The sequence below is a fragment of the Notothenia coriiceps genome, unplaced genomic scaffold, assembly GCF_000735185.1.
Source record: "Notothenia coriiceps isolate Sejong01 unplaced genomic scaffold, NC01 NC01_scaffold00030214, whole genome shotgun sequence".
Lineage (NCBI taxonomy): Eukaryota > Metazoa > Chordata > Actinopteri > Perciformes > Nototheniidae > Notothenia > Notothenia coriiceps.
In genome coordinates, this window is record NW_011362915.1 from 367,072 (window position 1) to 378,782 (window position 11,711).

The 11,711-nt window shown below is 39.6% G+C and overlaps 1 protein-coding gene across 1 annotated transcript; it reads right to left on the reverse strand.

The window, feature by feature from the left end:
- Nucleotides 1-214: 214 nt before the first annotated feature.
- Nucleotides 215-3,623, reverse strand: gpr27 (G protein-coupled receptor 27). Its single transcript, XM_010787256.1, has one exon. The coding sequence runs from the start codon at nt 3,439-3,441 to the stop codon at nt 2,302-2,304; it is 1,140 nt and encodes a 379-aa protein (XP_010785558.1). The 5' UTR covers nt 3,442-3,623; the 3' UTR covers nt 215-2,301.
- Nucleotides 3,624-11,711: the final 8,088 nt, after the last annotated feature.

Consider the following 11,711-nt stretch of genomic DNA (forward strand, 5'->3'; position numbering starts at 1 on the left):
AAAATCGATAAAAATGTCTATCACCCTCTCCTTTTTAAAACCAGTGCAACAATATCACACCTGTTCTCATGGGAGCTGTCAGGAAACAGAAAACATTGGAAACCACTGACAAGACAGAGGGATTAGAGCTGGTGAGCAATAAGAGACATCTTATTAAAAACTGATTAACAAGCCCAAAAAACATATCTTCATTTCTTATTTATTTGCTGAGAAATACAAACAATGCAAACATCTTTTCCAAAGCACCAAATTGTTAACATGTTTATGTCCATATCTGTAGAAAATAATATAATTCAAGGATAACCCAACAGAACTGACCCATGAAGAAGAAGAATTAGCAAAATACCTTTTTTAAAGTGAGTTTTAACACCTTTTTAAACACAAAGAGTCCAAATGGATTATCAAATATACCACTTATCTGGTAAAAAAAAAAGCAGAAAGAATGAAGGAAAAGAGGCTATACAGTATTTACAAATGGGACCCTGGCTGTCCTCGTTAAAAATAGACTGAGATCTGTGTCTCATTTGTGGTATCCAAACAACTAGAAAGCCAGTGTGTCACAGAGAAACTATCTCTGATCAGCTGATAAAATAGCTCTGTTGTGTTTCAGTCATCAAAAGGCAAACGACCTCAAACGAGTGTGCCGGGATACAATTTGAAAATATACAAACTAATAGCCAAAGTAACATTCATGTACAATATTGTTGTGGACCGAAAAAGTTGATATACTGAATAGGACATGAAAAATAATCCCCAAAAATAGGACATAACATGACACAGTAGCTACATGTCTTATACCCTATTTGGAATAAGTGTCATGTACAGCAGGGGAGAGCGGGGTCAGTTGGTACTTTTCCTCAAAAAGGATCTCTGCTCTTCACAATGCTCAGACACCCTTTTTATGGTGCGTTATTCACACTGGATGTAAAGTGGATTTTTCACATGGCAGGATTACATGTAAAGTAAATGATAAAACGCGGATAGAAGCAGATTTGCAAGAGTTCAATTTTTTCAACTTGAGCAAGTCATTTGCGTGACGCTGTCTCACGCAAGCCAATCAGCAGTAAGGATCTCCGCCTGTATTCACTTTATGTCTATATGACGTTATGTTGAGTATGGATGGAGGAGCAACATCGTTAGCTTAGCATAGCCTGATTAGCGTAGCACTTCAAATGTTTTTTGCCTGCCGTCTTCAGATACACTTGCCAAAGCATTAATTCATGGTTTAATAACTAATTTGTTTAAGTGTGTAGTTACTTCGGCCTCATTCTGATATTGCGGAGTAAACAAAAATGATGCCGCAGTAAAACTTGTGCGAGTTATGGTTGGTAAATCTTTGCTTTGCGTCTGGTGTGAATGCATCATTAATTTGAGCATTTAAGTCTATGTCCTCACATTTTAAAGACAGTTTCATAAATTGCAGCTTATAAAAGCCCATTTCAGCTGTTAAGTAATTGTTCCTCTTATATACAGTTTTTAGTAATGCCGTAAACATAACATTTTCTAGACTGTTGGTTGAGGTTAGTGTTGCTGCAGTTGTGCAGAACAAGAAGCCAAAGTGTGTCTGCTCTCTCAGGGATCGTGGAGACATGTCCCCGAGTTTAATTGGGACTGTATTGTTTATAGTTTGTTTTTAATAACAAAAAAGACATGACATAAGGAGACCATAATGTTACGTCACTGACACAATGTTTACTCAAGTGGCAGTAGAAACCGTTAACATTTTTTATTTTTCCCCAGAAGTTTTAAAGCAAGTTATATTATAAATATGAACTATGGTGTTCAAATTAAGACTGCACATTTGTATTTTTCAATTGTTTTGCCCTAAACAAGGTAACCTTTTACAAATGTGTGCCTTTCATGTTTGGTTCGGCATTAAAACACGTGTTTGATTGTCAGCAGGCACCAATATCTGTTTAGGCATTCAAATATTGTCATTATTGTCGAAGTAATGTATGAAATCAAAGTTATTTCGTGTAGATACATAAGTGTCCCAACTGACCCCGCTCTCCCCTACTGTGAAGCAAATAAAACAAATGGCAAAGGGGATTGTTTTGAAAAACCATCAAATCATATGCCTTTTGTAGCTTTACTTTATATCACATTCAAGTTTTTGTCAGATTAAAAAAGCAAATTTTATATTTGCCATGAACAAAAAAAGCAATTAAATAAATATTAGAAGCAATGAGAAGTGGGTTCACCCTCCACATCATCCCTATGTATGTGTGTGTACAAACACATTTGGGGAGCAGTCTGCGTACATTCTGAAACAACATGTGTCTTTGGCAGTATTTTGGGGCCTCATGTGACACAGTATGGCTCCATGGGAGTCTGTGTTCCCAGGCAGGAGGGGAAACAGGCTCTGAGGCGCAGCCGGAGCTCCTTGTTGAACAGGAAGCTGATGATGGGGTTGGCCCCCGCCTGGGCGAAGCTCATCCACACCGCAGCGCTCAGGTAGAGCTGCGGCACCGGAGCTCCGCGCACAAATATTCTCAGGTAACAGGCGCTTATATAAGGAGCCCACAGAATGAGGAAGGTCAGGCTGATTATGTAGTACATCTTCCCGATCCGTTTCTCCATTTTAAACTCATCCAGCACCAGAAGCCTCCTGTTTCCGGGGTGAGAGGCTTGCCTGATCCCCACTAAGGTCGGCGGGGTTGGTCCTCGTCCGAATCCGGCTATCCAATTAGCGGCAGCCTGCCCGGTGGCCCCCGGTCCGTGGAAGGTCCAATTCTGGCTGATAGCTGGCACCAACTGAGCCGGCTTCATTTTCCGGTGATCGTACACGAAGCACAGCATCTTCACGTACACCACATGCGTCGTGCCCACGATGACCGCCAGCATGAGCATGAAGCCCAGCGTGTCGTTAGCCTTCAAGTAGCGGTGCTCGAAGGTGCACTGCTCCTCCTCACGGATGAACTTGTAGGTGCCCACGTCGAACACCGGGGGGAACGCCATGGCCACAGAGAGCGTCCACACCATGCAGATCACCGCCGCGCACGTACACACATTCATCCGCTTGTAGTAGAAGCGATGGTGGGCGATCGCCATGTAGCGGGTGACGCTGACGCAGAACAGCAGGAAGGCGACGTGGAAGCAGAAAAGCACCGACATAAAGGCGACCAGTTTGCAGCAGAGCGTGCTGTACGGCCAGGCTGACCCGCCGCTGATAGATGCCATGACGAAGGGGAAGCAGACGGCGGAGCGCACCACGTCCGCCAGGCACAGGTCCAGCAGGAAGAAGTAGGGCGCCTTGTGCAGGGAGCTGTCCTTCAGCAGCAGCAGGGACAGCGACGCGTTGCCCAGCAGGCTGATGCCCATGATCAGACCCAGGGAGGCCAACTTGACCGCAGAGGCCGCGGACGCATAGTTGTGGAAGGACGGACTGCTGCTCTCTCCCAACTCGCTTGTGTTCGCCATCGAAGTCGGGTATTCGCACATTATTCCCACATCACTTCAGTGTTAGTATCCAGCAAATGATGAACAAAATAAACATCCAACCCGATCATCCCACTTCCAAAAAACAAAACATCTAATATTTCTTTTTCTTCTTCTTCTTGTCCTTCATCTCACAAGTGTCCGGCACATAACGCGTCCCTGTCTGTGGGTCCAGTCCCTGCTGAGTAAAGGCAGCTCGGGTTAGTTTTGTTTTTATACACCATCTCGCAAGGCTCAGCAGACAAGCGGCTCACAAAACACATCCCAGCCTCCTCATAGCAGAGGGCTGCCTTTCGGCTCCGGGAATAAAAAAGCAGACAGTGTTGAGCGGAAGCATGGCGCAATTACGCATCCTAAGCCTCATTAAAAGGCAGGGAGGATAGGAGTTAAATATAGCCTAGGAAAACAAACGTGTTAGTAGGAATATAGTTGATCCGAGGCTCGCAGGATTGGGAGCGTCTGTGTGGGTCCATCGCTGGATCTCTGTCAGCGTCTGCAGACTGTAAGCGACGCACGTCTGCTTCCTGCATGTAGTGAGCAGGTCTGGGATCAGCCAAGAGGCTCATCTAATGCAATCTATAGGAAATCTGTCTCCATGCACAGGTGGACAGATTTCGTGGCAAAACATCTGATCATAGGCTACCAGCTAGGGAAATACTATGAAATATAGTTTTATATTTTATTGTATTGAAGTTTAAGGAGTAAGAGTCACTTTATTGTTCATGAATGTCAATGTTAATTATTAATAGAAAACATGAAACACAATAAGCTCGTGATTTTGAACCACTATGTGAACATCTATTTAATAAAACTTAGAAAATATAGGCATAACTCAAAGAGAAAAAAACACAAAGAGACCAAAACAATGACAAAGTGATACAAAGATAAAGACACAATATGATCACAGTAAAACAAAAACAACTACAAACTGACACAAAATAACTACCAAGAGACACAAAACAATAAAAAGTCACACAAAATTACTACATTTTGACACAGAACAACTAAAAAAGGACACAAGATTAACAGAAAAACAAATTCAAAGCCCACAAGGAGACCAACAACAACAACAACAACAACAACAACAACAACAACAACTAAGAGACACACAATGACCACAAAGTGACATTGAACAACTCCAAAGACACATGAAATGACCAAAGAAAAACACAGAGTGAACACTGTGGGTTCAAATAAGGTAAATAGTGGTATAACCGAGCGGGGGTGTCTCAGAAGACAGAAGAGCAGAAGAAAATGAACTCTGACGTAGAATGCTTTATTTGATGCCTTTTAAAGAAATTGAACAGGATTTGTCAAGCGTACTTAAAAACAGACCAAATAGAGTAATTGCATTTTCAGAAGAGAAAACAACTCTTTCTGTCTCTTCTTCTTTCCTTGGCCTTACTACATATGACTTTCAAGGATAAAGAAAACCAAATATCTAAAATATGTTTATAGGTTAATAATGAATTGGTGGTCTCAGCAGAACTTGTGTACTTTGAACCTCAGTTGCCATCATGTGACAGAGAACTGCACCTGCAGTGAGTCTCCAGCTCCCCCTGCTGGCGAGGAGCAGCAGGAGCACATGATAAAGCTGATATTAAGCCCTCAGTGCTGTCTTACAGGGACATATTGGCTTTGTCTACAGCTGACCAGAAGCCACATTGGTCACGCAATACTCAGCTCAGTCTGTCTTACAGGGACATATTGGCTTTGTCTATAGCTGACCAGAAGCCACATTGGTCACGCCATACTCGGCTCAGTCTGATGCCTAGAAACACTTTCCATTCCTAGTCAGGTTTTGATTTATGATCCCGTGACCACACTGGAGAGCTGATCTAATGAAGTCCAGATGAATAATGGAAAAAGGATGTTCATACTGATACGAAACCCGAGTAACACCATTGCATGAACCAGTGGGTCCAACTATCAAATGGGCGAGTGTAGACTCAAGCTGGATGTGTTTACAAATAAATGTTATTGTTATTGTTTTTTATTATTATTGTAAAATATGTAGCTGAATACAGTTGCTAATCAAAATGTTGGTAAGTTACGTCACTTTGGATACAAATATTAAATATAGAATAAATAGTTCATTCTGTTTCTCTGCTACAATCTTAATTCCAGTTATATTTAAGAACAGTTTGACAGTGTTGCATTAATGTATTGTCTGGTTTAATTGGATGTTTTCAGGATTTTCCATAAGGATTTCTGCATTTTTCATGTAATACTTAAGCCCTCAATATTGTCTTACAGGAAAATATAGTCTTTGTCTACAACTAACCATTAGGCACACTGGTCAAGCCATACTCAGCCCAAGTCTGATACCAAGAAACACTTTGTATTGAATAATACTTTAAATAAGTAATTCAAATAGCTTTATTACTGTACATTTCTAACAGGGTAAGTCATAATCTCTATCCTAACACATGTTATACTTATAGGGCTCTTGGTGTAGCAGTATTGATGGTTAAAAGTGGACTAAATAAGATAATGTCCTGCTTGTGAAACCATAATTGTTATGTTATAGTGTGGTTAAGTTAAACAAAGTGTTTGGTGGTGCAGTGCATTGACAATACATATCCAGCCAGATGATATTTAGATTGCTGAAGCTTTAAAAACTCACATCTTGTTACCTGAGTGCTTCAATGCCCAAATAACTGCTGTCTTGTTGGAGCTTGCAAAGCACTTTCACCGGAGTGCTCTGAAACAGGCAACAAGAGTCGAGGGACCGAAGGTAGTGTAATGAGAGGATGCCTCACTCCTAGAAAATGAAGAAAAGGTGGCCCATTTCCTTGATGCTTACAAAGTACGCGGTGCAGATCTAGAAGGTATACAGGGAGGCAAAGGTTATACAAAATGTGTGAATAGTGCAATTCCCAAACTCACTCTGTACCTTGTAAAATCTGCAATTACTTAGCACACTTAATTTAATAGTGTTCACATGTTAGTTCTAGCTGGACCTATCATTGTGTGTAGAACAACGTCAATTATATATATTTATATTGTAGATTCGATCAGATACACTATAGATATAAGCATATATCATTCACTTTAAATATGTATATTTATTACAGTTTTGTGCATTCTACTATTGATAAGTACATATTCACTGTTTATGTTTGTTTTTCTAATTTGTACTTCCTATGCAATGCTTTGTTCACATGCTGCTGTGACGAAAACCTGCCCCAAAGTGGGATCTAATCTAATTTAAAATGTCTATCCCCTCAGGCCCCCCTTTTGAAACTGAGCTCCAGATTAACTTTTCTTTTAAAACGGAAACAGATGTTGTGGTTGCAGGTGTGCTGTGGTCTTCAAGTGTTGCAGCTTTGCTGGTATGATAAATGATAACTAAAGAAAACAAATACAACAAGTGTTATGTGGACAAATGTAGTAATACATTCGTTGTTAAAGACTCGAGCCGGACGTAGAGACAGTGTTCCCCCTGGCCAAGACACACTGGCCAAGGATGCTTTATTTATTTTTTTGTTTGTTGATCAAATACTATATTAGGATAGGAACTTAGATTCTGTAATCAAGATGTTTGGCTTGTGTCAAAATGAGAAAATTGAAGGTAAAAATGTGGATCCTTTTGCTCTAAAAAGCTGACGTTCAGGGGCCTTTGGGGTAGCTTTTAGAATGGGAAGAACATGTTGTTTTTATGATCTCCATATGCACCGTACAGCCTATAGAGGCATGTAAATATACTCCATGGAGATGATCACTAAAACTAAACTGAACCCTCTAGTTGACACACATAGATAACATCAATCATCTGACCAAAAAACATCCGGCATGTTGTGTTATCAGCTGGTTCCTTTTTCCTTGATAAATCAGTGAATCCTCTCCATGGTCTAAAACCGTTTCCACTTGTTCTCTCAGGTCATTACCGGGCGCGACGGCTGCTCAATGTGAATCCAATCTGAAGAAGATCTACACCGTGCAAACCGTTCAGGTGAGATCTGGCCCGCGGTGTAAAGAGCTGAGTCATCCTCAGAGGAAAGAGGTTGTGCATCACGACTCGGCTAGGATCACATTAGCTTGAGGAGAAAGCTTCATTGATGGACGGGAAGTACGGTCCACTTGCACTTTAAGTGTTAGGAAAAAACGACAACATTTATTTTCTTGAAACTTGAACACGTAGGTTTATTGACGTCATTAAACATACCAACATATCAGCTTTTCTAATTGAAATCCTGGCTTGTATGTTCTTGAGGGGAAGTCAGTGCTTTATTTATTTTGTATTGGGACTTTCAGCATGTGCAGTGTTGTAAAACTAAATATAGCAGCTCTAAGCAAGCTGTCCAAAAAAAGAAACCTGGGGCTAAACACAGAACAAACACCGCTCAATAATTGTGTGGGTTTTAGCATTCATTCTCCAGTAAACAAAAAAGTAATTGGTACCAGTTGACTTATTATATATCCTTCAGGTTTAACATAACAACCTTGTTTATTTGGGAATGTATCCCACAATGCCATGGGGTCAAATATATGAATCTAATGTAATAACAATAACCAATTTCAGATTTGGCCTGAATTGTTACACACAGAAACAGCTTTTGTAATTGAAATCCCCCCCTGTCTCGAAATATTTTTGGTTGCAAATGTATGAAAATCCTGTTGATTGACATATCATCATCTGTCAATTCACTATGACTCGAGCCGGACGTAGAGACAGTGTTCCCCCTGGCCAACACACTCATGACAATAGGATGCTTTATTTCAGAATAAAGTTGAATGACAGGTATAATAGCATGTCAACAAAGTATAACAGATTTTAAGGCTGATGTTTGAGGAAAATATTGATATTAGGAAGACACTTCATAGGGGGGAATGTACAGGGTTCTGGTCTGGGCTTTTGTACCATACGTTATTTAAATGTTGAATTTAACCAGGAAGTCCCCAGAGGTTAAAATGTATGTGTTTGTGGTTGAGGCAGCACACCATTACTCCAAAGTAACACATTAAAATGTAAAGCATTTGAAAAGTTACATTTACACCATGTCACATAATCTAATGACAACCCAGACTACATAATACAAAATTCAGTTTAGGGTTACACTCTTCAGTTACACAGTTTAAAGTAATGCGTGGTGTTCCTTGTCGAAGGCTATACTGTATGACTTGAGTGCTTCAGCCGGACGTCGAGACAGTGTTCCTCCTGGCCACGACACTCATGACAATAGAAGCTATTTCACACTGAAAGAAAGTCTGGGGGTAATGTTCAGTATTGAAATAACATCACAAAATGGTGGAAAATGAATGCTTTATTTAAGAATAAAGTTCAATGACAGTATAATAGCATGTCAACGAAGTAACACAGGTTTTAAGGCTGATATTTGAGGCAAATGTTGATATTTAGGAAGCCACTTCTTGGGGAGAATGTACAGGGTACTGGTCTGGGCTTTTGTACGATATATATATTTCTTTTTTTAACGAGGAAGTCCTCAGAGATTACAATATATGTGTTTGTGGTTGAGGTAGCACACCATTACTCCAAAGTAACACATATTATAAAGTAAAGCATTTGAAAAGGTAAATTTACACCATGTCACAGAATCTAATGACAACACATACTAGGCCCACATAATACAAAATCCAGTTTAGGGTTGCACTCTTCAGTTAGACAGTTTAAAGTAATGCGTGGTATTGCAAGTGTGGTAACCTCAATGAGTGACAGTAACCTACATTTTAAAGCCACGGTTGCAAACATAAAAAAAACACGTTTCCCCCTCCATCGTCACTTCCATACACCGATCTTTTTAATGACAGCTGTTTCATATGCTCAATAGCTATTTCCTTTCTTGGAATCAAATACATCATGATGTTGTCTTACACATCTTGTAATGATAGGTTTTAAAATGTATTTAAAAGTAATTGTATAACGTCTTTCTGTGACACTATATGGAAATGCTTTTAATGTTTATTTAATTTTTTGGTAAAGCACTTCGAGTTTACTTGTGTTGAAATGTGCTATATAAATACCATGATAATAAATACATTTGCTTTGCCCATATTTACCACCTCTTCTCTTGTAGATGTTGTGCTTCATGTCAGAATCCAGAAACACACACAGAGTGAGACATCTCTTTATTTGTTCCTGCTCTCTGGATTGGACCAACTGCGTGGTTTCTGCCCAGTGACGCACAGACGTCACCAGTCGGTAGGCGGAAAAGCGGTGGTGTGTCTGCTCGGTATCTACAGCTAAAGCCAAACCGGGTGATTTTAGTAAACACATTCACACAGGAGCTTTTAAATAAAGTGTTATATTCTTTAACCGGCTGTAATGGCGGTTCCAGCGGGTCAGACAGACTTACAGAGTGGCAGAGGCGCACTGAGCGACCCTCAGACAGTTTCCCCTGAAAACAACATTGACATCGACGAGAAAGAGTTGGAAAACATCACAAAGAAACACCTAGAAGACGACGCGACGACGCTGCCTCTGCACTCACCTTGGACATTTTGGCTGGACAGGTAATATACCTCCACTCTTCCGTGTTGCATGTGAGTTTGTAACCCGGGGAAGAGCAGCAATGATGGAGGAAAAACAAGAGTCAAGGCCACAGCTTTCCGCAGGCCTGCAGAGCGAATGTAGCGCGAGACTGTTCCATGACCTTCTTCTGTTACAAAGTTAACGTTTCATCCACGGTTATGAATCCTACGTGTGTTTACCTTGGTGTCTATTGGTATTAATCGTTCAATTCAGGAGAGTTTCTCCTATGTGTCCCAGCAGGGGAGCCTGGCAGGGTAATGGTCTAAAAGTAGCTCAGTAATAGGATACAGTCTTTCCAGAATCCACATACAGTGGTGTAAAGTAACTAAGTACATTTACTCAAGTAGGCTACTGTACTTAAGTACAATTTTGAGGTTCTTGTAATTCAAATCTACATTTTCTGCTACTTTGTAATTCTACCCCACTGCAATTCAGAGGTAAATAGTGTACTCCAATACATTTATTTAATACCTTTAATTTCTTTGCATATAAAGATTACTGATAAACAATATATGATCAACACTTAACAAATACTTTAGATACACCTGGATTAAGCCCCAATTAGTGGAAATTAGTTACACCTGTACCATTTTGATAAACATATGAATGCATCAATGCTTATAATCAAAACATACAATATATATCATTCCGAAGTCAGCCAACCTGCATAATTAGTACTTTTACTTTTGATACTTTAAGTATATTTTAATGCCATGATGTTGTAACAGTTGTTCCATGTTTCCGAGCAGGGGAGCCTGGCAGGGTAATGGTCTAAAAAGTAGCTCAGTTAAAGGATACAGGCTTCACCTAAATTAAGCTGTTATATACTAGCCTTATTACAAAGACTTTTCAAAATAAGAGTCCTCAGTGCAAAGTGTCTCTATTTGTCTTTCCTTATCTTTTATGATATCATGAGATTATTTATTATTTGACTTTCTGCCATGGAGCAAAGGTTTCCAAAGTTTGTATCCCACCATGTCATCTTCCATGTGTTTATTTAATGTGTTGACCCAAAAATGAGTGAAGTATTAAAGAGGCCCTATTATGCTCTTTGGAGTTTCCCCTTTCCTGTAGTGTGTTAGCTTGTGTGCATGTAAATGGACTGCAAAGGCTATAATCCCAAAGTTTATAAGCAAAACTTTATTGTACAGTATTCAATATGTAGCATGTAGTATCAGTCTGGTTCCAACCTCCAAAACGTGACATTTTTCTGCTGACCTCTATTTCTATGATTTCAAATGATTGGTCCAACAAAAAGAAGACTTTTAAAGAACCCACATTAGCGCTCTCAATATATATATATCTAATTAGCATTTTCTCGCTATTTTAACAACTAAACCATTAAAATAGGATAACATCTTTTGTCCATTCACACTGGAAAATGTCTTTTAACACACGTAACACATGCTGCCAACAATCAACACTCAAGCACAACACGTATACAAATAAAACATCTGTAACTAAAATAATGTAGCCTACTATGTAATTAAGTAAATTTCCTAGGTGTAGCCCGAACCCTTTCATGCATGAAATATGAAAGCCTCAGTCAGGATTTTTTTACCAAGTGTTTTTATTGCCCATGGGGCATGAAAAACAAGATTTTAACTTTAGTTTCTTTTAATCTAGTTTTTTAAAATGTACTCAGGTGAAACGTATGCGTTAAAGTTTGAACTGAAGACGTGTACATTTGGAAAAAATTATAAATAAAGATGTGCAAACTTAAAATGACATTATAATAACATAAGTATATTGATTTACGGCCCAAAAAGATATTGCAAAT

What these genes read in the sequence shown, in the direction of transcription:
- gpr27 (XM_010787256.1), bottom strand. Translation starts at nt 3,441, where the DNA reads ATGTGCGAATACCCGACTTCGATGGCGAACACAAGCGAGTTGGGAGAG.